This window comes from Aphelocoma coerulescens, chromosome 3 (assembly GCF_041296385.1).
Source record: "Aphelocoma coerulescens isolate FSJ_1873_10779 chromosome 3, UR_Acoe_1.0, whole genome shotgun sequence".
In the NCBI taxonomy this organism is placed as follows: domain Eukaryota; kingdom Metazoa; phylum Chordata; class Aves; order Passeriformes; family Corvidae; genus Aphelocoma; species Aphelocoma coerulescens.
Genome location: NC_091016.1, coordinates 75,547,113 through 75,575,093, shown reverse-complemented (window position 1 = coordinate 75,575,093; position 27,981 = coordinate 75,547,113). Strand labels below are relative to the sequence as shown.

The 27,981-nt window shown below is 39.4% G+C and overlaps 1 protein-coding gene across 5 annotated transcripts in view; it reads right to left on the bottom strand.

Moving 5' to 3' along the window:
- ROS1 (ROS proto-oncogene 1, receptor tyrosine kinase) overlaps positions 1-21,055 on the bottom strand; it is a 72,608-nt gene extending 51,553 nt beyond the window's left edge. For 2 of the 5 annotated variants that reach the window (XM_069010920.1, XM_069010924.1), the window contains exons 1-17: positions 20,796-21,055; positions 19,063-19,116; positions 17,134-17,193; positions 16,417-16,443; positions 13,450-13,510; positions 12,702-12,850; positions 11,492-11,630; positions 10,802-11,003; positions 10,045-10,121; positions 7,597-7,719; positions 6,458-6,642; positions 5,264-5,361; positions 4,215-4,726; positions 3,384-3,596; positions 2,416-2,526; positions 1,735-1,916; positions 556-747 (exon numbers count right to left, since the gene is read on the bottom strand). In XM_069010920.1, coding sequence (XP_068867021.1) covers positions 556-747; positions 1,735-1,916; positions 2,416-2,526; positions 3,384-3,596; positions 4,215-4,726; positions 5,264-5,361; positions 6,458-6,642; positions 7,597-7,719; positions 10,045-10,121; positions 10,802-11,003; positions 11,492-11,630; positions 12,702-12,850; positions 13,450-13,510; positions 16,417-16,443; positions 17,134-17,193; positions 19,063-19,116; positions 20,796-20,915 — 2,505 coding nt within the window. In that variant the 5' untranslated portion in view covers positions 20,916-21,055. Of the gene's footprint in view, positions 1-555; positions 748-1,734; positions 1,917-2,415; positions 2,527-3,383; positions 3,597-4,214; positions 4,727-5,263; positions 5,362-6,457; positions 6,643-7,596; positions 7,720-10,044; positions 10,122-10,801; positions 11,004-11,491; positions 11,631-12,701; positions 12,851-13,449; positions 13,511-16,416; positions 16,444-17,133; positions 17,194-19,062; positions 19,117-20,795 lie in introns of those variants that run through there. The other 3 variants (XM_069010921.1, XM_069010922.1, XM_069010925.1) reach the window with 3 other exon arrangements.
- Positions 21,056-27,981: the final 6,926 nt, after the last annotated feature.

The window sequence follows — 27,981 nt, the reverse complement described above, 5'->3', positions numbered from 1 at the left end:
ATAAGTCGGGGAAGGAGAGCCTTGACAATCCTCAAGGTGTGGGACTTGCTGCTCCTGCCACCGCACGAGGGACAGGATCAGGCAAGATGGAGACTTTCAGTGGCAGATGTGGCACCCTCACCAGCACTGCGGCGGCAGCAGCAGCAGCAAGCAGTGCTGGGCTGCAGGAGGGGCAGATGCCATGCCCTCTCTCTCGTCACCACAGGTAAAGCCTGTTTCTGCAGCAGCACCTCTGCAACCTGAAGTGCAGCTCTGGTGCCCTGGCAAGTGCTAAGCCTCAAAACTGGCCCTGTCAGGTCCTGCAAGCTGGGGAACATCAAAAAAGAGGTTATGAAGCTCTGGTTCCATATTTTGATGTGAAAGCCAGAAGTGACCATTAGACTTCAATCATTTGGAAAAAGGAAGTACCTTTCACATGGGGGAAGGACCAGCATTACAACCACAATTTTTGTCAACTATAAACACTGACTATATTCAAGAGATCTAATTACTAAAACACACACCATGTCTCTACCCCATCACTCCAAAAAGAAAGAAAAGTAAAAAATCAGTCACCTGTTTGCCAGAAAACTGTAGCTGCTCTTGTAACATGAGATACTCCTCTCCATTCAATCTTGTGCTCTCCACTGAATACATTGTGGCCCAGTACAAATAGCCATTTACTGAATCCACTGCTAAATCCTTCACTGGGAACACAACATGAGCCACAACATCTATATGGCCTCCCTGTAGTGATTTTCTGTAGATCTAGGGACAAAAGAATAGTCTTTAGCATCACATCTAAATCAGCTGCTATGATCAGCTGAGTGTACATTAGTGACTTTTCCACAGCTGTTTATCAAAAGACTGTGCAAGCCTTAGGCTTTCAAAGCCTAAACCTTTTGCATTCAAAGTAAAAGGATGAAGACTAATGCGAAATTATTAGTTCATTTTTGCCAGAAAGTAACAAAAGAAAAAAGCTGAAATAGCTTTTTCCCTTAGCTTTCCCAGTTTTGGCAGCCTTCTGTCTGACAGAATTTCTCACCCACTTCATATTCACTATTCACAAGTGTAAATGAGGGTGCAAGGCAATGTGAAATCTGGCCTCCTAGCTCCAGTTTTTAAAACAGCTTCTGACTTTGCACTTACAAGAAATGAAAGGCATAATTTGACAGCGCTGCATAAATTAGCACTACAATTTTGAAGTCAGATACCTTTTAAATAATTCACATGTCAGTGTTCCTGATATGAGAGTGTACAAAGTGCAATTGTAATTATTTTTTAACTGCAGTGATCTGCAAAATATGACAGGACAGAGGTCAACCTTGAAAATCTCTGTGTAAACAAATAGTGCCAAATTTGATTAAAATAAAGTCCATCTACTTCTTGGCTGAGATCAACAGGCCAGCCTCCATTTTCACTATCTTCATTTATTTTCCATAATGACATAATGAATTTTATTCATTATGTTGAATCCAACAAAACTGTTGGTAGCATGTTTGATTTGCCTGTTTTGCACCTGGTGAATTCAGTATCCTGCATTAGTGAATGTTAGTGAATATTTTACCCCAAACTTTTGTATAACTGTGGAAAATCACTTAAGGAAAGAAAGGCCTTTTTGTTCTACACTATAATAGCAAAGGTCCAAATGTATCTCAGGTTGCAAGAAGTAGGCATTATTCTCCAAATACTGCCTTACAGTCTTTATTGTTGACTTACAGGATTTTTTCTTTTAAGAAGTGCAGCTATACCTACCGTATTTGCTTTACTAGCCCAATACAAGCATTGACCCAACCAATCAAAGGCCAACATCCTTGCATTTCTGACATCAGATACATAAGTGTTCTCAGTGGTGCCCTTTCTTTTGTTCAATGTCCAGGTCTGAACTTCCCCCATGGAATTAATCCAATAAAGAGTGTTATTATACCAATCGAGGTCTTGAAGAAAAAAAGGAAGATGTTAAGCATTACACAAGCATGTGCATTAAAAAAACATTTTTTAAAGAATAAAAAGCATCCAGGCACTTCAGCTTTTTAAAAATCAATACAAATGCACAGTTAGGCTCAGCTAACGTGAGGGTAGATTGTCCTTCATAGGCAATAATGTACATGTATAGTACATATATAGCCCTGATTACTATAAATACATGACATATATTGAGATGCTGGAGACAGAACTATCTAGTTCAGAGAGTTGGTTTTAGTTTGCTTGACTGTGGTGATGCCAGAAGGGTTCCACTAAGGATTAATTTGACTCATAAAGTAGAAGAAAGGGGATGAACCCGAAGGGTTGGCTCAGTGAAGCTGCTGCACTGCACTGCATGACATTGAAGTCTAGAGAACTCTTGTCTTTCAGTTCTGTTGGTGAAATTTATGGAGAGCTAATAAATGCCAAAAAAAGCCTGTAGGAGCAGCATGCAATTTGTTTAGTGCATACCTGAAATGTTTCTTATATGAGGATAGAGGGGTTCTCCTGGCCCGTAGCTGTCCAGTTGCTGCTTCCAGAGACCTTTAGGCCCCACTGCCAATATGTATGGCTCTTCTTTGGCTGTAAAGGAAGAAAACTGCAGTTGTGCACACCAACAAGAAATTAATGTATAATATTTGTATTTCAGTAGCAGTGGTTCCTGTTTCTGGAAAGCTACAGAAGCACCTTTAAAACTGCCCTTGTCCTAAGGAATAAAGGACAAAGAAGAAATGCATGAAAATATCGTAATTTGAGAAACTCAGAGATTCAGGGCAGGTTCAGATCCAGAACAATAAGGCAATTTGGAATCCTATTAGGTGTTTAAAAAACACTGTGGGTTTGGACCTGCCCTTACCAAAGTCAGGCAAAAGTCACCCCTAAGCCAGTCCAGCACCTTAAGCTGGAAGCTATTTTCCCCTTAGACACTGGTTAATTTAGGTGAACTAGGTTTCAGAAAACATTCCAAAGACATGCAAATCTCAGATGTTTTGCACACATCCATTTCCCCTTATTATCTATGCTCAAACCAAGGATTTTCAGCATTTGGTGAGCTTCACTTTTCCATGAACTGTCATGAACTCCCAGGGCACTGCACAAACCTATTCATCATAGGAAGTTCTTTACAGAGCAATGGAAAGGGATAACATATCTTGTACAGTATCAAATAATGTTTTTGATGCAATATTTGCATTAGAAAAATGTAGATCAGTACCAATATTAATGCATAAATAATATTTAATGTTATTATTCTAGTTTGAGAATCCTACTACTTTAACTAAAACCAAATTTACTTATCCTGTATTCTTTAATATTTCTAAAAAAAAACCTTTTTGTGCCCCTTATTTTGCAGTCTTTGCCCAAAGTGTATGCCTTACCAGGTGGAAAGATTTATATACAATTCATTCTTCATTTTTCCTGTGTAACAAAGCAATTCTCACCTTCTTCTAAAGTTGTACCTCTAAATGACTCTGACCATGGCCCTGCACCAGCTGGAGACACAGCTCTGACTGACACCTCATACGCTGTGAAGCTGGCCAGCCCCTTCACTGTAAACCTCGTGTTACTAATATTTGAGACAACCCATTCCTCCTCAAATGGATGCTGAGGTGACACTTTCACATCGTAGGTCCAGTTCTGCCAAGCAGATAAACCTGTGCAAAGCAAATAATTGCGTTATTATGGAGTAGATGGTTGTAACTGGTGATACATATTCTTTGAGAAAGATGTATATTGGAGACTCCTTTCAAAAATGCCAGTGTCAGTGGAATTAGGAAAAAAAATTTACACTCTTCACCTCTGGGACCAACCAAGGGTAGTGCTTCAATCCCCAATGAAGAATGAAAATAGAAGAACAAAAATTTTCCCTGGCCAGGTAATTTTCTGCTCTTCAAAGACACATGCACAGAGGATAGAAATCATAGCACAGTCACTGATCAAAAGTCATTACATCTCTGCCATGCATTTGTTGTGTGATATCAGCACCCAACACTACTGCTACTCCATACCATACTCAAGATCAAGATTTCCTTAAAATACTTGCAGGGGATGTATGAGTTACCAATATGAATTTGCATTAATTTAGACAGAAAATTTAGCTATTTTAGTGGCAAACTATGGGCTAAATTTTTCAAACAGAGGGAAAATTCCATAGCTTCCATTAGGATCATCTATTAAAGTCCCTAAAGCCCAAATGAAGAAATGGGAAGTCAAAAAGTTACTTCTCTAGAAAGAAAAGACGTAGACTTCCAGGGAGAATGAACTGAACTTACTGGTTCCAATAGTGTGTTTAGGTGGTCTCCAGCTGATCACAGCTCGGTCCAATCCAAACAGAGCCGTGACAAGACGAGGAGCAGTTGGTAAAGGAAAAGGCTGAGTTGATGCCCCATAGAAAACCAAGTTGCCAATGCCAAAGTATTCTGGGTACACCAAATTGCAGTCCACAATGTACTCATTGAAGCTAGAACTTCCTGCTGGAGAGACCTCCTCATGGAAAACTGCCGAGCCATCTGTGACTGTAAATGTGTTATCCTCATAAACGAAGCTCTCCATGTCATTAAACGGCACGTGCGATCGCAGCGTGTGAAACTCTGAACCATCAAGAAAACCTGACACAAAGGCCTGTTCTGTTTTGTTGAAGAAAATGAGTCTCTTAGATTGGAAGTTGATCATGAAGACATTCAGAGCACTGGATCTCACCACTGGTGAAGCTGTGGAGGCAGTGCCAGGAAAGAGTGGAAGGTTTGCTCTGTATATGCCATCCTCCAGGAGACAGAAAATATAACTGGCCATAGAGCAAAATAAACCCAAATAACTACAGTGCAAGAAGTCTGCAGATGAGCCACAAATATTTTAGCAGCCAAGAGATGTGCCTGTCTTTATGCACAATAGAAAAATGTTTTTGGCACTATTAATATATATACTGGGAGAAGTAGGCACATCAGTTTTTACCTTCTGGGGATTTGGATAGCAGATTATTGGAGAATATTCTTCCGTAATACTTTAAATGTTAAGCATGAAAATTTAAAATTCATAGAGCTTCCTGTTTATAAGACCATGAAATTTCTGAAACCCAGATTTCTGTATTGGAAAAGCTTTATCTCTTCTGCTAACACCCTAAAGAAGAAAATGCAGAAAACAACGCTGCATGGCACCACTTTTGTTCCAATTGTTTCGTAGTTTGTTATTTGTTGCCAATTGCACTTTTGTTTTGTTAACTTAAGTGCTTGAAACAGGAACCTAGATGACCAATGAACTGGAGAAAATTGGAGAGGAGCTTTATAGCACCTTTGACACCAAGTGCTCAAAGAAGTTCACTTACCCATTATAGGGATCAGCTATAACCTTCCTAGGGGATGTCACATAAAGAGGAGTGATGTCTTCAGCTACCATGCAGTTCTCTAAATGGCAGACATGTATCTGGGGAATGAGAAAAAGACGGGTGATGCATTCATAGGGTGCTTGCTAATGAGCAGAGAAGCTGACCTGAAATTCCTTCAGGGGACTGACACAGTGAAACACCTCTCTCACAGTCCTAGGTCCTTCTGGGCTCCTGAGTTGTCAGTCAGCCAAGTATAACTCTCGTACACAAAACCATGACAGCTTACCCTGAAAGTGTCATCAGCCATATCTCTAAGCTGGAAGGAAAATTGTGTGTATCCAACTGCCTACACTCAGTTTGGAGGGTATAGGCAAACTGTACTTTGAAGATGATCTGGCAGGGAAGGGAAGTGCTTTTCCGGTCCTGGAAGTAATACCTTGGGATTCAGAAATCTCTGCCATCAGTCTGTTCATCTGCAACTCATTTGTATCTTTTCATCACTACTGCTTTTCCTGTCCCCCTCTTCCCTGAGCAGTAAGTGAAAAATCAGACATGGCAAGAGAACTAAAGAAAAAAAAAATCCCCCACTAACCATTTTGGGCAAGTTTGTAGTCCTCTGTACATTAGAGGACTACATAGGCACATGCAAAGTCTGACCATTAGTAACTCATGTTTCATGAGTAGGAAATCCAGTGTAGGGTTGCCCTCTCCATTTTTACTTCATACTGAAGCAGCTGTAATCTGAGATGTTGCCATTGTATGAAACACTTCACATATTTTGTCAATTAGAACAGACATTATAATCACTGTCTAGATATCTGACCACCTCCTGAGGCAGAGTAGGAAATGAACAGGCTAGATGGGTAACTAAGTGAGAAAAGCAGTGTGTCTGCACTGGGTGTGAGGAGGGCGTGAAGTCAGTCTCAAAAACCAAAACATTTATGTACTAAGGAGAAAAATAAGGCAAGGAGCCAGAGATCCATCTAGGGTGTTTACTTTAACTATGACATGATAGTCAAGCCTTCCTTCTTTTTTAAATTATGAAATATGTGAATATTAATTTTATATTAAAATATATTTTTGTAATTATATTTTGTGCATACATATCTATACATAAATCATATATTTGCATGTAAAATTAATCACATGATGGTTCAAATTAAGTAAGAAATTAATTAAGCACTAGAGCATTACCTTTTCATTCATGACAAAGTATATCCTCTGGTAAAGCCAGTCTACTGAGATGGATGTAATATTCCCCCAGCCAGCATAAAAGAGCATTAGGTCAGATACATCAGACATATTTGCAACTCCTTTCACCCAGATAGAATTCCCTTCAGAAAAATAGACAACTTGCTGATAAATATTCACTGAAATTCCTAAAAATAGAAAGATATGTGCACACAGATGATGGAAGAAATGTTTCAGCTTTTCAGTTAATTTTTCTACTTGCCTTAAAAATATGTATTTTTCAGTCTGCAGCCCATCATTGTCAGAGAAAAGTTAACTGTTTTTTCTCCTCACTTCTAGTCTTCTTTCAGATAATAAGGAAACATTCCCATTTGCTATGTAATTGACATTATTATAGAGAATTGCCCTTCAGAAAGGTAATCAGACAAATAGAGGACATGTAATATGCAAACCGACACTGATTGCCTCTCTACAGGTCAAACAGATGCAATTGGCATCTCTTCACAAAGCACCATTCACTCTAGAATTCAAGCTTGAGATAATCTGTGCCACCTCTGCACTATCAAAGGCTATTTAGTGAGGGGCAATATTCTTTCTCGAGTCTTTGTGGCTCTGTGAAATTTGGTAGATAAACTCGGATCTCCACACTGTCATGAAGGACCAGTATAGATAAGAAACATTAGAGTGGTGAGTAATTTGAGATAACATGGTTGTCCGGTGACTTCAACTACTAAATGCCTCATTAGTATGCTGACATACTAGCACTGTCTTTTAACACATTGCATTATTTTATTCAGAAGTTTGAACCACTTTCCCCATGTTCATGTTGAGAAAAAAATATGTATTAATCACAGGGAAATGTGGATTCATCTTACCTCAATTTAGATACCTCAAATGTAAGAGATGAACCAGCTGCCTAGATGCAGTGAAGAAAAAGTTGCACTGGGGAGAATGATTAACCTCTTCCTAGTCCCTGTCACTTCAAATAGGTCAAATCATGTCCTGAAAGTTTCTATTTCTCCTGATCATCTGTAAAGGGAGACTAGATACTGTCTCAAGCTATGTGAGGTACATTCTGTCCTTGGTGACAAGAGGTCTTAGACACACTTGACAGGAAAGGGGAGAGCCCAATCTGATTTTACCTGTAATGTTGTGGTGTATAGTACCATTTGGCAGGCACTGAGCAGCTTCAAGGAAATGCGCTGTGTGTCTCTTCCTTAAAGACTCTTTTCTGGATAGGAAAAGCCATGCTGCTTTTTCCTTAACTGGGAAACAGAGAAATTCAGAATTTAGATGACCTCAACATGTGATGTTTCCTCAACTCAGATACATCATTAATAGACATGCACGTGCGTGTGTACACAAACGTATGTATGCATGAATATATTCTTACGTTAGCAGTTACAGACCAAAACTAAAAGTCTTTGAGTTTTGAAAGTGTATGGGGTTATTCACCATTACAGTTCATTCTGGCTCCTCACACAGGGTGAAAACACATCATGTGAATTTCACACCATCATTTCCTGCAACAGTAGTCAGTTCCCTAGTGAGGGAAAATAAGCTGGAGCAAACGAAGCCCCACTCTGACTCAAGGAAATTAAGGCACTAAGATATCCATGTGATTTCAACATGCAGCAGAAATAGGATATTTAACCCCTCTGGGCTTCTTTGAAAGCCCCAGTCAAACTAGAATATTATCCCACAGAGCTGGAGGAAAGCAGTGCAAGTACGTTTATTCCATGTCTTTCGTTGTAATGCTTAGTGACTTATTCAAGAAACAAGTACCTTTCACAGGTAAAGATGACAATGGGATAATATAATCTGCTTCAAAGCTGATAAACTTCATAATTTTTTTCCTCATATAGTCACAGAATTTAAAGTCAACAAGGATAGTTTCGGTCACATGAATTGACTTCACGCTTGTAAAGGCCCAAGCAATTTACATCAAAACCTCTGCAGTAAATCCACACCTTCTGTCTGGGCTATGCATAGCTCTGGGAAAGATAGCTTGCCTCACTTCTGTATCTCAGGTCCTTGAAAATGCAGCACATGCCCTGATAAATTGCTTGTTACCTTCATTTTAAAGATGGTGTATTATTTCAAGTATGATTTTGGCTAATTTCCATCAGCAAACAATCCTTCCCTTTTTTTTTCCACTCCAGTTTAAGCAGCTGTCTGCAATCAGATACCATTTCCTCATATGGGTATCACAAAACTGTGATCAAATGCTGTCTTAATTTATTCCCAGATAATCTGCATAGATTGAGCTGCATGTATTTCTCACATGATGCATACACTGTGAGTAATTTCAATAATGATGCCTTCAGAGCAGAGTACAAGAGGCCAATATTGCCTCTTTATCTCTTTTAGAGTAACATTTCTTGCAATCTACGGCAGCAATCATATTCTTTCCCCAGCTCTTCTCAGGGCCCAGATCTGCACATCCCAGTACCTGATGCAGTAACACCATTTCTGGACATGATAACATGAGGAAGGGTTGTTCCTGTTTGTGTCAGCACAAAGAGAAAGCACGTGCCTGTGCAATTCAGGGGGAAACAACCAAAATTTTATGTGGTGACTAGTAAGGAGAGTGGGGTGCTTCCCCACCCCCATAAGGTGTGGGTCTTGGGGGCATAGGGTTTGTTTGTTTGTTTTCTACCTTAAATTAATTGCTTGGCAATTGGATTTACATAATTGCCACAGTTCAGACTTTTCAAAAACAACACAAATATTTATGTCTCAGGGTCAGCCAGCCCTAGAGCAAACCTCTGTGCAGTCATCAAGTAAGGACATGCTGGTTTGTCTGAGCTATTACACACACACACAAAAAAAATCGTATTTTAAAAAGCACTAGAGAAGCAAGTTCAGTTTCTTTAACCAATAGCAGAAAACTGGCAATTCAGTCTTGAAGTGTTTTCATAGAGCTGAAGCATTTCCAGGTGTTTGACAACTGAATCTTTTCATGAGAAGGGCAGAGTCTTTTATTTTCTTTTCCAAAAGAACATTTTGGTGACATCGATTTCACTCTTATTTGTGTTCTATCTCAACGTGTATCTTTCTCTGCCAATTAATTAATAATTCTGCAATTCTTTGAATAATAGCTATAGTGCACCATTACTTTCAACATTAATTAGTTGATATGGTAAAATAAATACCTCCATGAAAGAGAAGAGAAATTGGTATGATTTCACATATTTGGCTTGAGATAACTGAGAATTTTTGACAAAAGTACGTATTTAATATTATTAGAAGAAACACATTTGTTTGACTGCTGTTAAAATCTCATCTAGAAAATGGAATCAGGTTTTGTTCAGTCGCCACCTCAGACCACTGTGGTGTTTTTCATTTGTAATACAATTCAAATCTGTTTGGTCCTATCAGCTTCACAGGCCATTCCCATGCTGTGCAGACTTATAATGACTACAGCTGAAGTACAGGACCCTCTCTGATTTGCTGTTGATTCCTCAGCATACAACTCCTTGACATGTTCAGTCTAAATATTCATCTCTTCTGCCAGGTATGTGGCAGGCCGAGGAACACAAGTTTGTCCCCAGGAACAGATGGTGATAAGGACTCTGCTGCTCTTGTACCTTTGGATGCCAGGGTTGTGATGTTGGCTTCGGCAGGGGGTCCAGCACCAACCTCATTCACTGCCACAATACTGAACCTATGGAATAACAAAGAGACAGGTTTTGGTTGGCAGGTTTCTTTTGGAAGATTGTTTGAGAAAAATTTTATCAAATAAGGAAGCTGCTACAGAACTGCTTGACTTTCAGAAGATGCCCATTTAAATATAATGCTCTGGGAAAATTTAGAATAAAAACAAAACCAACCAAAGTCTGAATTGCCCAAAGGCAGAACAACAACAGAATCTTCTAAATTTAAATTCAAAATAAATTTTCAGACTCAAAACAACAAGTCAACTTCATTTCAAAGGAAGATCTGTATTTACCAGTGCAAGCAGAATGCGGACCTTTGCGTTTAATAAAAATGAAGGAATTTTTCCAGATGCTTTAAGTACTAGAGAAGACTGCTCTATCTTTCTCCTGCTATACTAAAAACACAATGCCACACAAGCAAAAAAAAATTTAAAACAGCAGCTAAGAAAATGCAGCCTCCCAGCCCTATATCAAATTGCTTTTCCTTCCTCACCATCTGACTTCTGCAAAAGCAGCCAAGTTACCTGGGATAACTCTGCTACTTCAAGGAAGGTGCCCTTGCTTTTGGCAAGAACATAAGTAAATAGCATGATTGTGCAGAGGTCGTATTATAAGGCATACTCCATGCTATCTGGGCGAGAAGTGTGACAGCATACTTGGCCACATTGGCTATCTTTTCTTTTTGTACCTGTAAGTGGTGTTTGGGAAGGTAGAGTAGAACTGAAAGCTGTGCCCTCTTGAGGCTCTCAACAATTCATGATTCTCACTGGTCAGGAGCAAGTTATATCCAATAATCAATCCATTTGGAAAAAGTGGTGGAGACCAACTAACTTCAACAGTGTTTGGACTTGAACTCTGAATATCATTAATGACAGGAGCTGTTGCAGGAACTGCAAGACAGAAATATCTGACTCCGGTATTTGATTAAAACATTAATTGTTTTTCATTTTAAAATGCATTTTTAGGTTTCACACATGTTAATTCATTTATACACCAATAAATATTATTAGGGACAGTTAACATTTCAGCAACAATTCACTTTTTTTCAATGTCCAGGAAAACCGAACTGTGTTTCAATCAAATACATGCATAATTATGTACAAAAGTATCCCATGTACCCTCCCAACTTTGACCATGTACTTTTCTGTACTTGCTTTTAAAACCAAAAGCAGGGAGAAACCCTAAATCTTCTAGGTTAAACAAAAAGAACCTGTAGTTTTTTAGTTTGGTCTTCTGCAGCTACACAAGAAACAAAATACACGTGAAGATTGGGGATCTGAAGATTAGGGACCAATGTTGTCTGGCAAAGAAACAACAATTAAACTCAAATGTTTCTGTTAAGGTCCTGAAAGATAAAATTAATAGTGCAATTCCTTACCTCCAAAAGCATGTGTCCGATAGCTGGGACTAGGTGGAGAATGGAGCTGCAACTGAGATGTAATGATCCAAACTACTTGAAACACGTATTCTGTGAAGGCTTGAAGGTCTTTGACGGTATATGCAGTTTCAGATACTACCTAGATAAATGCACAGACACAGCCGGGTTTTTCCCTTCCTCCAGCTGCAGCTGAAAGTTATTTTCAGCATAGGCCTTGATTTTCTATCTTTTTCAGAACATTTTCTCTTCTCTTTCCTTAGAACCTGGCACCAAATCTCAAAAATGAGCAGGTGGATCAAAGGACTAATGCAATACAATAGTAAATTTTAAGAAAAAAGTAAAAAAAGCTAGAATAGTAGCATATTACAAGCAATGTATTTTAAACATGTACCACAGCTTTAAGATACAAAGGATCCTTGTTACACTGAAATATTTATTGTCTGAAGTAATTGCTCCCTATTATTTCATCAATGATTCATTCAGAAGAACTTCCTGCTTAGCAAATTATCTTTACCTTTGATTTGTAGCAGCAACTTGTCATGCCCTGTAAATTGGTCCAATAGAGATGATGGCAAGATAACAAGTGTACAGCTGACGCAAAAGAACAAATTATGAGAACAACTCTACTGAGCCAGAACAAAGGTCTTTCTAGCCAAGTATTGTGCTTTGATGAGAACCAAAAAAATTTATCCAAGGAAAGGTATTAAAAAAAAAAAAATAAGAAAGCCTACAGCTGTACTTCTCCTGAACATTCTCATTGGCATTTCACAAGCATGGCTCAACATGAAGCAATGGGAATATTTGCATTTAGTAGAACTCGATTTTTTCTTCCACTAATTTTTCCAGTCACTTTTCAAACCCTATTTAGCAATTTTAGCAATTTTGGTATTCAGAAGTTTAAATATAGCGATTTAACATCCACATGTGCCAGGAAGCAGATGAACATTTCAACTACCCATTCAGTGAGGAAATACATTTTGCTAGTTTTGAACCTGCTACCTGCTAGTTTTCATGAAGGTCCCTAGTTCCTATGTTGGAGGAAATGGGGAATAATCTACCATTTCTCAGCTTCTCCATGCCACTCATGATTTTGAAAATCTCTTTCATGTACCTAACATATTATCCAATATTTTTCTAAAAACAAAACAAAAAACTAAGAGCAGAGAAGAGCCAATTTCCTTGCAAAGTAAAAGGAAATGTCCTCCTTTACCTCTGTGTACCTCCAGTCGCCAGGGAGCTGATTTAACTTCCACTGGATAATATATTTCACCCCAGAGATGTTAGCTGCCTTCCACCTTAGCGTGACACTGTGGTTTCCAATGGCAGATGCAAATGGCGCACTAGGTTTGTTCAAGTAGTCTGAGGGGAAAATACAATCCAACAGTAAGAAAAAGTCTTTCATGGCAATCACTGCATCTCGAAGGTACAAACCTCTTACCTCACACACTTGAAAGCTGTAAAGCCCATAAAAACACATAAAGGAATATATTGAAAATGTTGTTGAGTAACTTGCAAGGCATTTTAAAGACAGTTTGGTAAGCCAGACCAAAATGGGCCAGGTTCAAGTTGAGCAGTTGTGACTACAACTCCATGCTTGTGTAAATGCATTTTTAGTTACAGCTACTTAGTAAAATTTTTCTGAATAGAAACATAGAGAAGGCGTGGGAGTCTTTTGAAAAGATTTTCAAGGGGACTATTTCAATAGATAGTACTGGCCCAAGGTATCCTCTTAAACAGTTGAGACTGGATTAAAAAAGTCTCATGCCCATGAAAGGAAGGGAAAAATGTTTTACTCCAAGATAAATTTCAGTGTATTTGTTAAAAGAAAGAAGGATTATAGTTTTCTGGTTAATGAAAATCCTCAAGGCATTCCTATTTTTTAAATAAATCCAGATCATAGAACAAGACTATGAATTTATCAGACTGTCAGTTGGACACAGGACTCTATTCAGACTTACTCAGTGCTTCAACTCCATATGCATCCTCTGCACGGCTACAGCCAAACTTACAGGAAACTGTCTGTGTAGGGCACAGAAGTCACTGGTTAGCTTTGTGTAAAGGCAGACTTCCTTCCAGAATCATGCAGACACACTTTAAATACATACAAACTCTGTGGACATTTTGCATACACACAAACCTTGTGGAAATAATTATATTAAATCTAAAAATTAGCAGTACCATGAACTCACTCCAGAGATTTTCTTGAGAGCTTTTTCATCAATTCACCAGGCCCTGAATTAAAGGTTTCCTCTTCATACACTGTCCCTTTGTGGAAAGCATGAATATGGGTCTACATTAAAGTTGGAAATATCTTCAGTGATGACCATGGAGTTAGGAAGACAAGGTTTTGGACTAGTTAGTAATATATTCCACATGTTACATTTCACCCTTTCCTGCTTCATGTACTCCCTATGAATGAGGCACTTTCTTACAATGTATTTCCAGTAAATTTTCAAAATAGCTGAAATCCGCAATTTTTAAGAGCAGCCATGCCTAATCCACACTTCATTTTCAGCAGCTACTCCTTTTGTTACAGTTGTGCCTACAAGCTGCAAACATAACAAATACCCCAGGGCAGTGAGCTCCACACTCATGTCCTAAGAACAGAAAAATCCTGAATTTTCAGTTTAGGTAGGGAAGATAGATATAGTGTCATCCTGCTTATTATGTAGAGAACTTAAGAAGAAACAGAAACATGTTCTAGGTGGGCCTCAGTAGCTTTAAAATTACATGCAAGACCGAGTCTCCTGGAAATCCAAAACTTTTGAGAAATGGTGATTTGAGCTTTTCAAAGTAGGAGGTTTATTTGGGCTCATTTTATTCTGCAAGTTCATTAAGCCTTTAAAATCTTGACATTTGCTCCATACAGCAGTAACTTTTAAAGGGATAATTAACCTTTAGATCATTCAGAAGCAATTCACTATGGCAAGTGAGTAAAGTTTTTTAATCACTCTTCGTATGATTTGAGGAAACACGCTTCCGGCACCCTATGGAAACTGGTAAGACAGGTTATCTCAGATAACACAGTTGCACCCGAGACAGATTTGAAAACTTGCTTAGCAGTGTATTTCTATATACATTACCTCACATCCAGACATTCAGTGCCAAGTGCAAGCACTTAAAATTTTTTTCCAATATTTTCATATTCAGAGAAATAAAATACTTCCAGGTAAATTATAATAACTGTTAGCAGGCGAAGATTCAGGTATTAGCACACATAAGTTATCAACTGTACTATCAACTGGAGCTTTCATTTATGACTAATATTTATTTGTTTTAAGGGGTAGTGTCCTCAGATTACATGCTGATTCATAGTGCCTTCTGCCTCATTTAACACACGTATTTCTGAACACTTGGTTTTTGTTGCATTATTCTTTCCTTTGATTTTTATCTGAACCTGAACCGTAAATCCAATTTTTGCTTGAGGTAAGAGGATTGTTAAAGCTCCTAGCTTTAAATTTTGAGGGAAATTTGCCATCTGCTCTACTTGGAAAGAATAAATCCTCATGTTTTCTCCATCCATCAGCAATGTCCTTGTATGAGCCACGGTCTGACGTCTTTTCTTGTGAATATTCCCATGAAATTCAGTGGCAATCCCCTGTTCCTAAGTGGAAGGAGAAATACTACCAGATTTCAGTTCCAAGGGGTATTCACACAACAGAACTGAGCTAAGTGCCACTCTTATGCCCACTCTTTTGCTCTGCAGACTGAGATGAGCTGATGCTCTGCATGCAGTGACACACAGTGTGTGCCTGACATGTGGACAGTCAAATCAGTCAGCTGACCCAGTGGAAAGATAATCCCAAAAAAGACCTTGCAGAGTCAGCAAATTTAACTGGCATATTGACTGACCAGACAGGCAAAAACCCAGCCCAACCCAAACCCAAAAGCAACAAAACCCCCACACTAATTTTATATTTCTACAAAAGTAATTTGGTTATTTCTTGGACTGTTCCTACACTCCAAAACCACCATTTAGTGCATTAGTAAGCCTTTGTCCTCATCACAATTTGATCAGCTAAAAAGCATTAAAAAAAAAAAAAAAATAACAACCCTTTTAATCAAATTCCCAGGCTGCCTATGGGTTTGTATTCTACTTGTAACTCTCTCCAACTCCTCCATCACTTCCTTGAAATATGTTGCCTCCATCTGGGAACAACCTTCATCCTGAGGTCTCAACAGTGCCAAACACAATCTTCCAATCATCTCATCCCCATCCCATCCTATCCTATCCTATCCTATCCTATCCTATCCTATCCTATCCTATCCTATCCTATCCTATCCTATCCTATCCTATCCTATCCTATCCTATCCTATCCACTCTATGTTCATCCTGAAAGGGTCCATCTCTTTACCAGCACTTTGTTGACCCATACTCATCACTGTGAACACCAATCCATCCTCAGCACAGAGAGGCACACCCCACCTGACATCTCTTTCTAAAGGGCCACACGTTGCCCTTTACTGAATTGCATTTTATTTCATTTAGACTGTCTATCCAGTCGAGAGTTTTGTCCTCTAGCTCCCACTCTTTGTTCCACTTCTCGCCAAGCTGGCATAATACAAGCCTTAACAAATATTCTGTCTGGATAATCTTTGACAGAATTAACTAAAAACTGGATGAACAACACTCTAGTGAGAGCCTAGAACATGGTTTACATAGGTCTGTCCTGTTTCATAATGTGAGATTAGTCTGCTTTCTTTACAGCAATGTTCTTTGTCACACTGCAGTTTTTAATGCAAACCTGTTCTTAGTCACCATGCTGAAAAGGTACATAACTCATGCTTCAGCTTTAGGGAGTACAAAACAATTAGACCTGAATTGATAAGTTTTTGTAGCTACATCATATTTCTTAGCACTCTGTGGACATAGAAATCACTGAAATAGTGATTTTTTTGTATTGCTCTGATGGCATTCAACTTACCTCACATGCTCTATTGTATGTCTCGTTCTGCCAAGAAGCAAATTAATAAAATGTGGAGTTAGCATAAATATAACCACAGAGTATTTCAAACAGATCATACCAATGAATTAGAATTCTTACGGTGAAAGTACATTACAAAACCTTATCACTGGCAAAAATGAAAGAAGGAAAATCCACACTTGAAAAAACAGAAAGTTAACTTTAGAATGATTGATTTTCTAAAGTCAGCAATGGTTGAATGGCATTCAGGTGTTCAAGAGATGCAGAAAAATGAGCAGTTTAAAAGCTATCATGGCAGTTGTCCCAGACCAATGCTAGTTCTCATCCACCTGGTTTAGTAAAAACAAGAAAGCAATCTACTGAAGGCCATGTGCTTCATTTACATCTGCATGCATCTGAGACAGCCCCGGTAGAGTAAAATCCTGAAAAGCACCAGTGCATTCTCACTGTCTAAAAATCTGTGTTGAGCTTAATGAACTGTAAAATGCCCATACATTCTGACAAATGCAATGAAAACCTTTGATATTACAGGCAACTTGCATAGCAAGAATTATTAACTTCCCAAAACAGAATTTATAAGGAACTGAGAGAAAATACAGACATTACATCTTTTCATAGAAACACTGCTCTGAGTGGATTTTGAACATTTGCCATTGGATAAGATACCTCATGGACTGTAGACAAGTGCTATAGAGCCAAAGCTCAGGTAATACTCACACATTTTAGTGGACAGTGGGTTTGCAGGGTTGCATTCCAAAACTGGCATCCCTGTGTACACTGCAAAGACAGAGGATGGCTTTAAAAATGCCTTTGAAAGCAGGGTTCTAGAGGGAAGGGGTACTCCAGCAGTAGAGGTACATTATAGGTACATATGGGTATTATAGGTACTCAGATCCTACAGTAAGAGAGTTACCTTGTATAGTGCCCTTCTTAATGTAAAACCAAATACAGAGCAAAATTAATTCAGTCTTGTTCTGGGAATGAGTTCACTCAGCCAGCTATGATGTGGCCAGCACTCCCACCCTCCCAGCTTTATTTTACCACTTGTTCTCTGCAGAAGCAGCAGATATGCAGTATGCAGGACAGCAAAGCACAGAGGAAAGCTATTCAGCACCAGCCCTCCCACACATGCTCTCCAATAGGCACTGGCTTTAAAACCATGAGTTTTCAGAGAAGTAATAAATATTATGTCACTCGGTTTTGATGTTGGACCTTTCTTGTTTATGCTGTCCCATCTACTTCTTAATGGTCATGAAGGTTTTCCTTTTTAAAGGGAAGCTGGAACAACTTGGAACAACTTTAGAAGCAGAAGACTCTGATAGAGTGTTGCAAAGCCTAATGAAAAATATTTGAAGACTTGATAACACTGAGCAAAGATACACAGTAACCTTAACAGGTGAGTCACCCTGGCTATGTATTGTCTTGACAACACAGACTTTTATGGTCCCAGCATCATAAATGGCCCAGCCTCACTAGATACCTGGTGTCTGCTTGCCAGCAGTCTCTGTGGAAAATATTGAAGACTGAATTCTCCATCGCTCTTCAAAGAATATGTATAATTACTGATACAGAAATTAGCAGGAATAAACTTTCCAACACAATTAGAAGCATTAGAAAGCAGGCATTCTTTATCTGTGTAGGACACACAGGAGGACATCTCCTTATTTTTGTGTGTATTGTGAGACTTTGCAACAGTGTTTATCCACTATAATCATACATATTCATTAAAATGTATTTCTTATTTAATACATAAACATCACTTTCCTAGAACTAATTTCCATGTATCTGCCTCCTACTGGAAGTCCTGTTATGGTCCTGAAAGTTTATCAAGAGGGGTCTCTGGCAGTTCTATCCATTGAATGCTTTGATATTAAAGGTGACCTTTCCTTGAACTATTTATTTGGGCATGTGCTGCTGCTTCTTGTTACATAACTTGCAAAAACCCCACTGTAGTCCTCTTTATCTGTTTCTCCACTGGTTCTAGCCATGCTTATCATCCTGCATGCATACCTTTACATCCTTTTATCTATTTTTTGCCAGTTAGTCTTTAAGCTCTATTCGGCAGCTTCAGGGGAGCTGAAAATTTTTATTCACTGTGTTATTCATCACCACCAGCTTAAATTGCATTTGCAATCTGAACTAGGAAATCAGCTAAAGTCCTCCAAGAATGCTCCTATGTAAAGCTCAGGTTAAACCCCCATGACAGACACAACCATTTAAAGTCCTAGAGAACTCTAAATGTTCAACAGTTATAAGTTTTCTTACATTTAATCACTGAGAAAACGAAATAAACTATTTAACAGTACAGAGGTAACTGAATAAGGCAGTCTTAATGATTTGCATGCTGAAGGCAACACTAGTTTTGACTTACTGTCTCAAAAATGAGATACTATGAACTTTGTAGATCACAAATGTGAACATGACTCACAGCAGAGATCAACACTGTTTCCATATTTTCTTTAAATAAAAAATATAGCCATGTCTCTAATAATTTGAACCAAATCTACCCACTCAACTTAGTGACTTGCTAGACAGGTAGCTGTGCACATTTACATGAAGTCTTTGAAAATCTGGTCACTGTACCCATTGTATTCAAATAGCAGGAACGTAAAATGTCAGTAATTAACAAATTAAACCATTACTCACCGCTCCAGTGATGTCACTAACATTGCAAAATTTAGTAATTCCAAGCTCTCCTTCCTATAGGAGAAACACATAATTTTTTAAAAGAATAAAAATATTTCCCCAAAACTCTTTGATTAAAACACTTATTTGGCTGATATTTCTTCATCTGGACAACTTTATTGTAGATCTTTATTATTAATCTCATCTGAGATTAATTTCAGAGATACCATCAAACAAAGACATTGGCAGAATCAGTTGGTCTTAATCAAATTATCTGAGGTAGGAATTTGGCTCTTACCTCCCCATTCTGGTTCACTGAGCCAATAACAAATGGTTCACAAAAATGCTGGCTTAAATGACAAAGCCAAGTGTCTTTGACCTCTTGGGAGAGGAAAGACCTTCCTTCAAGCTAAATGCCTTTTGTCTGGCCACCTTTTGAAGGAGTTTTAAGCAGCCATATGGTGATTGCCAGCACCCTTCCTCTCCTGCCAAAAGTGCTCTCCAGTGAACGTGCCTGTTTTTCACATCATTCAAAGTGCGCAAAACCTATCACTATCACTGAAGCATAAAAGATTTCAGGATGTATGCAACAATTTTAGAGAAGCTGAATAGCAGCTCTTAAATTTTTGACCTGAAACCAGGTAAAAGCAGCCTTAATAAAACAATTCTCAGGAAGAAATTTTCAGCACACTGGGCGCACCGTGACAATAGTGAGAATCAAAGTTGTCACCAAAAAAAATCGAACACAACAAGGAGAAAAATAAGATGTACAACTCTCAGACTCAAAGATTACACTTTTCTCATCTGAATCAATATATTCAATATATTCACTGAACGTAGATGTGATCTTCCTGTCTTTTAAAGCTGAAAGGAAGAGCAACCTATTTCTTATTCTGAATTAATTTAAACTCAAATCAAAGGATCTCCATTAAGTTTATCATTGTATGATAGGCTTCCATCAGGGAAAGCAATTAACTCTTTCACTGGTGCAAGAGTTCCAAATACTTTTAAAGGAACTGTCAGGCAAGTGCATGAAATAGAATAGAGCAGGTGAAAGTTCTCTGCAGCAGGTTTCCACAGTTAGCACCAAGGCACAAAATGTCCTTTTTACAAAGCAAAGATACACAGTGCTCTAAACCACATCAACATTTCTGGCAAATAGAAGCAAGGAGGCAACTCCTGAAGGCAGAGTAATTGTCTAGATTTCAGAGGTTTTGCCTGTCTTTGTCTTGCACTCGTAGAAGGAAAATAATAAATTCCACACACTATTCAAAGGAATATTAAGAAGGTATAAAACTAAGCATCTGACCACTAATTTTAATACTTATGTAAATATCCACAATTTAAACCAACTAACTTAATAATTAAGACACAAATAAGTTCAGGACAACTGTGTGTGTCACAGATTCCCAGAAAATTTCTTGTGACTTTACAGTTTTCCATAATTATGTAAGAAAGTCCTGAACCAGAACAAAATTAATAAGTCAAGTGAATAAACTGAAAGAATAAAAGTTTATTTTCCCCACCCTCCAGGGTCTTTAGCATTTATAGTAACTGCGTGCAGTCAGAGTAGTGGGATTTGTTCCTTACCAGATTCCACACATTCAAATGTTAAACACTGGTTCTCAAACTCTGCTCTTAGTAAAACACATTCTTTAGAATAATTTTGAAAATGCTGATAAGTAATATGAAGTTCTTACAGTGCTAACAACAATCTGATTTCAAAAGATCAGGTACAGTTTTTGAAAACTTACCAGGTTACTTGTACACAAGTTTTGACAATTCCTTGAGAAAGCAGAGTACACTGCAGAAATCCATAGACAGTAAAAAGTAAGCCTTTTTAGCGGGAAAACCCACAGGCAGATGTTCCTCATAATTTAAATAGTTTCATCTGTTAATCTGACTCTTCCCTTGACTTGCCCATACAAACTCCTTTTAGTCTAGGTGATGGAGATGCAACTGTGAAATTTCTGCATGTCCGATTGTTAAAATATTTTTTGAACCCTTGTTTACACTCCACTCCTCCAACAACTTCTCAGCTTCCTGGAGCACTTGTCTCGAACTTACGCAACCCCTATTTCATAGTTTCTTATTAAGCCACTGAAACAAGAGAGCTGACCAATGCAAGTCAGTGTATCTACTTACACAAATATCATTAACGTAAAAAGGAAACGAAGTGCAATACTCCTAATCAGGTGCTCCAAGCAACGCGGAAGCAGGGAAATGGTGGGGAAAAAATGGCCTAATGTTAATTTTGACTAGATTGAGCTATTTCTAAATATTTTTACATGGATGCTGTGGGAAGCACAGAAAGGTGAAAAAGCTCTTAGGTGTGAGAAAAAAACAGGTTTTAAAAATAAAGAAATGCCTCAGCAATGGCATTGAAGCAATTGGATCAGGTAGGATGTTGGCTGAGTAAACAAATCAATGCCACATCCATTGCAATCAGCGATATGCTGGCTAACGTCAACAGTGTTAGACATGCTACCCTTCAAAATAGAGCAGCAATTGATTTCCTTTTACTGTCACATGGACATGGCTGTGAAGAATTTGAAAGATGGTGCTGTATGAACTTGTCTGACCACTCTGAATCCATCCACAAAAGTATGCAAAAGCTGAAAGATCTAATGTCTCAAATTCAAAAAGACAGTGGATCATGGCTAGACGGTTTGTTTGACGGGATGGAGCTCTGCACCTTGGCTGAAGGAGCTTTGCAAGGCAGGTTTATATGTGTTGGTGATTGTAGTGGTGATATTGATAGTTGTGCCTTGTATGCTTCAGTGTGTGCAACAAATGATAGCCAAAATTGTTAAGGAAGTTTTTGTCATACAAGAGATTGAGGTAGGAAAAAGGATCACAGAAAGTTCTCAGAATCTTACCCAGGCAGCTATAGATGAAGGCTTTGAATTAAGGCCTTGGAACAGATGAGACTTATTTGTATGGTACAAAACAACTAATGCTAGATTTGACCTTTATTCTTGAAATAGACCCAACCTTTCACAGCATTAAAATCGCAGTGGTGTAAAATAGCACTGCTTAGAGCAAGCAGAAGTGCCTTTACGTAGAGGAGCTATGAAACGCAAGGCAGTCGATAAGCGACAAAGAGAGTTTCTTTATGGTTGTACTGAGAGGGGGAATTTGTGGGAAACGCAAAAAGGTGAAAAAGCTCTTAGGTGTGAGGAAAAAGCAGGTTTCAGAAATAAAGCAAAAGAATTTAGGAATCAGCTCTAGCTGCAAAAACTTGAAGATAGAAGAAGATACAATTATATAGCAAGCAAGGACATTGACACAATGGTTAGAGTTTCCAGGTTTGGCTGAGATAGGTTTTGAAGTTGCAAAAAATATGCTTAGCAAGATAGATAAGTTTAAGCCTAATAATGGAATATTGTGTATTATTATATAAGGTATAACAAGCAAGTATTGTGTACAACAGATGTACGTGCATTACTGAAGACTGGTTAAAACAGTTGTCTGTAAATATTAGAAGCATGCTACTGGCTAAAAAGCTTTTAAGAGTGCTTTGTAACAAGGAAGTCTTTGGATGCCTGTGACGGCGTGAGCTTTGTACCATCTCTGTCTCAACTCTGTATGTGAGACTGATAATGGAATAAAATAATAAAAGTCTCCTGGAACCCCTGTCCGGGCTCCCCGTCCCATTTGCTCGCCAAAAACGCTGACAGATGCAACTAAGAAAATTTGTCAGTGATGATGAATAACCCTGCTAGGGGTCTCTAGATGAGGAGGCACAATTGTAAAAGCAAGTTTGTACCCATATCATGGAAGAAAAATGAAGCTGATAGATAAATCATGTGTCTGATTTAAAGAGTGTGAAGAGTCTTACATAAAGTTGAAGACTCACATTAAAGAGGTTGTGGAAAGTCAAGCTTAAGACACATCCAGGTCCTGGTCTGTGGCACATCTGTGCTGTACCAGCACAGCCATCCAAAGAGTAATTCCGCAGTAGAAAATCAATCCAGCTTACACACACACACATATATGTATATATAAACAAATGTTATGGCATTTTGTGCATGTGTATTACTTTTTATAAATCCAGTGTGCTACTTAATAAATAATATAGTATTCTGATGATCAGTTGAGGCTGTCACATCCTGTTATTGCTGCTTAGAAAGGGTATCTGCTTTTCCACCATACATTTCCAAGCCCCATTCATTTGCCATGGTAATATTTCTACAGTCATGCAGTAAAACAGGCTGAGAACTTGCTTAACACTAACCCAGCACAGCAGAAGTGAATTGGTTGGCGTTAACCTGATGCTGGTTTTTTTCTGGCTCAGGCGCTGGTACCATCCCCTGTGCTGCTCTGTCCATTCAGTGAAAGGAGTAAATGCACTAAGGCAGGAGGAAAGGGAAAGCCAGGCTGGAGACAGACAATGAATATTGGGAAGCATATGGCTCAAAGGTAGTCCAAGGAAGGAAAACGCTTTTAGGACCAGGTTCTTTCCTTTTCTTCCAGCTGCCCTGGAAGCATTTTGGTGTTTCTTTGTGCATGATCTCAGTCTCCTTACCACTACTCAAGGGACAACCCAGATGAGAGTAAGGCTCATCTAGGATAAGATCTGCTTTCAACTAAGGGCTTTCAGCTACACAGGTGTGGGGGAATTACTGCCCAGTTTGCTTGTCACTTCTCACCTCCAGAGGAATGCTGCCCCCACTCCAGCCCATGAGCAAAGCTGCTTAAGAGGGAGCTCCTTAGATCCAGCCAAAATAAGCCAGTTTAGTCTGACTGCTTAAATAGTAGCTCTCTGCTAATCCAGCTCATCTTGGCTGAAGAAGTTACATCAGAGCTCACATGACCAGCAACACTGAAGAGGAAGCTGGTGACAGGCAGGTGAAGGCTGCAATTTCTTCCTGAGGCAAAGAACTTTGGCTTTGGATAGTTAAGACATTTAGGACCTTTGGGATTTGGTCTCTAGTACTATTAGGTCTATACTAGTAAATTCAGTGTTCTCACACCTATACCCAAGCAAGTGGTGCAGGATAACCCACATCCACACTTTAAAATCTCTCATAATCCAAGAGAGGATAGGCACAGCTGAAATACCTATGGGTAATGACTCTTAGATTTACTATATCCCAAACTGTTCCTGGGTATTGTTTGTGCTAGTGCTGATGTGGATCAAAATCAGACAGATTTCAACCATTGATCTATGTGGTCACTCTGGATTAAGAATGCTGGCTGTCATGGATTTAAATTACTAACTTAGATGTACTGCAGGTAAAAAAAATATGCCTAAATTCAAACTTTTTGTAAAAAATATTTTAATGGCATTTTAATAGCCAACATTTTTTTTTAATTTGTTCTGGGTTTTTTTTTAGGAACTGTTTGGTTGTTAGGATGTCTAGGGTCTTTTTTGAGGATGTATGGGGAGAAGCACAGGGAGATGAGAAACACAGAGTCATAGAATCATTATAGTTGGAAAAGACTTCCAAGATCACTGACCATGCACCACCCACCATGCCAACTAAACCATAGCACTAAATGCCATGTCCTGTGGTTTCTTGAACGCTTCCAGGGACAGTGACTCCACCAGGTTAAGAACCTGGTGAGGAATGTAATCAAGGTGCATCTTAAAGTCTGAAGAAAAATTCCACAGCACAATAACAATAACAATAACAATAACAATAACAATAACGTAACAGTATTGGCTTTTTGGACAAGGAAATTTGGTTGCTATCAAATACACATAATGAACCCTGTGTAACTGGAAAGCTTGACTATTACTGATGAGGATAATTCTTGTCAGTGAGCATTTGCAAGCTCGTATAAGGGTAGTGCACACATGCCTCGCACAAATGGGCTCTAACTATTACAGTCAGTTAATAAAATAGTAACGTTAAAGACGCTGTTCAAACGAACTACTCAAACGGTCCAGAAATTTTCTTAAACTTCCAGCATTGCTTTCCACCAGGTGTCACTGTAACATCCCGTAAACCACGACTTTCAAAGGAAAAAAGCACTGAAATATCTCCTTTCTTGTTTACCTTCCTTAGAACACATTGGGAGGACAAATACTAACAGTCACTTAAGTCTTTGGATTTTTAACCTGAATTTCAGGAATTCTCCATGAAGAGAGTACTTATGGGCTTTAGAAGCCGAACTTTAAAAGGACTTTAAAAGACACAGAGCTTTAGTGCTTTGCTGCACTTACAGCAGAAGATTAAAATTATTGGCTCAAGGTGAGTTGGCAGCCTCCTCTACCATTCACCCTAGTGCACAGACACAGGCTGTTGCACATACAGCCAGAAAGATCAGCTGGGAAATACCTTCTGGGCTGCCAAAAGGTTACAGCCCAACACATTAACATAAACTGATGGCGACTTCAGCTTATTTTAATAGTACAGGACAAAAGCTCTCGAATGATCAGCTCCCAGCTGGCCCTGACCTGGGGCCGTGCTATCATCCCTGCCCTTGTGGCAGCAACCTCCATCACAAAGGTAGGCCAGCAATCTAATTTTAATCTCCTCCCATGTTCGAGTCAGGCACCTAAAATCTCATCAAACGAAACAATTGTCTACGTGCTGCCACTTAAACACATCTGTGCACAGTTGCACAAAACAGCACACAGCAGGCTTCAGCAAGACAACAAAAACCGAACACGGGATGTCTGAGGAGGCAGGCAGGGGAACACCCAAAGCCCACAGATGTTTGTGTCTAATCTGGGCTGTTTTCATCTCGGTTACAGAGCACTAAAATTCCTTGAAGATAGACCACCGTTCATGAGTCCTATATTGACGGGAAGGAAAGTTGGGAGAGGTGAGAGAGACTGTCAATCCCTCAACCAGCCTACAGGGCAGAGCAATGAAAAGGAAAATCTCAGCTTTTACTTATCAGTTTCTACCTCCTTTGTTTTGGGGAGGTCATCTTGAAAAGATATGCTGATGTGAATCACTCACTAGTGGTGATGGATTTTCACTCTTTTCCAAAGATCATAGATTATTCTCATTTTCCCTGCAGCAATGGGCCCCCATTAGATTTTTAATTTCTTAGTAAAGTAAGTGAACAAGGACCCTAAGGGCAAAAAGCTTCCCTCCACTGCCCTGGCCTCCCTCCTTCCCCTTTATTTTGTTAGTGCAACTGCTAAGACAGCTGTTTGTCTGGCAATAGCATCGAGTCGGTCAGGGAGTGCTGTGCACAGAGGGAAGGCCACACAAGAGAAAGCCCCCGGAGTTTGGCTCAAGATTTATATCTATCTCTGCAGATTAGAGAAGTGGGGTTGGGGAGGGGGGAGAAACAGACTGTTAAACTGGATCAAATTGGAAAGACAGTCATGCATGAGATACTTAGCTGAACCTGTCAGGAGACAGGGATTTGCTTCTATTGATCTGCAGTAATGATGACTGGAGAAATGTCTCATTAAACGATGTACAATGATGGATTTCAGACCAGGCAAATTTGAGCTGTGGAGATTAACAGGAAGCGATGTAAAAGCTAGGCCAGAATGGAAAATATAAGGAATGCTAAAGGGTAACATGGATCTATAAATACATTGCTAAAAGATTCAAATTCAAAAGAAAAATAATATATTAGGGCTTATTAAACTATGTTTGTGTAATCATCATATACAACATTAGGAGAGACAGCGAGCACAAAATGACAATAAAAACCTTGCTGTTAAGTATGTAAATTTGTACTCTTTTTTTGTATTGCTTTAAAGAGGATAAGTTAGCAAGGTATTTGCAAAGCCTTTTAGTGATTTGTTCAACTGTGTTATCTATTAGATATCTCCTGATTATTACTAATCAAATGTGCTGTCTGAAATATGAAGAAAACTAAATTTCAACATACACAAGTAGCAGGCAGTGCAACAGTGTAAGCATAAAATAGCCTGATGCAGGATGTCTGAAGAGGATTACATGAAAAAGATGTGCAAAGGGTTTTAGAGAGAAACAGAAGGAAAGAAGATTGCATACCACAGAGGGAATGACTTATTGTTCTGAGCATGTAGATCAGTGTATAAGAAGATATTACATCAAGATTAGGAGAAAAAAACAAAAGGTGCAGAAGCAATGGTGCAGGTTACACAATCTTGGCAAAGATCTTCAGAACAGTCAGATGTTCAGTTTGCATAAACATCTCCCATAAGTCTCTACCTCTAACACCTCCTGGTTTCCATGGCATTTCCAAATACCTGAACATTTCATCTCCCAGTAGTTCCATAAAAAGAAATTGCTTATCCAGCAATCCAGAAGAGAGCCCATCTACATGGAGTTCCTTACAGATTAAGAAGCAACAGTGCCCATTATGGAGACAGGAATTAACAGGGACTGGGTTTGACCATTTCAATCACCAGCCTGGCAAAGTGTGTTGCTGGACTGCTGTACTGCCCGTTAACCTTTTGGTAGGTATCTAGGGTTATAGTCCTTCTCTCCCAGAAATTCCCATCCTGAGCACAGCTTCACAGCCCCCAGATTCAGATCAACCTGATGAGGGCCAGCCTCTGCTGAGCTCCTCAACCGTGTGCCCAGTCCCCTGTTCTGGGGAACCTGGGTCTTGGTCCCACTCCCTAAACGCAGGTCCCTAGTGACACCCTCCCTGTTTCAGGGTGCCCCAGATGTTCACCTGGGGCTGGCAGTGTTTAGGCACCATGGCAGGGGGTTCCCAGGGCAGCCCCCATCCCCCCCCAGGCAAGAGCAGGGCAGTCAGGGCCATCACCAGGCACCTTCCTGGGGACAGAGAAGCCAAGTTTGTGATGTGGGCCCAGGGCTAGAGAGTGGCCCTGATGTTACACCACTGGGGCAGGGGCTGATGTCTTCAGGGGCTGGCATGGGATCCTGGTCCCTGGGTGGATGGGGGAGCCCAGTGGGGCTGGGCAGAGACAGCCAATCCCAGGCATGTCCTCAGGGCCCATCTGGCAGGTGTCACCCCGGAGAAAGAGAGCTCCTGCCCTTCTGGACCAGTAGCTGAGAGCCAGAGGGA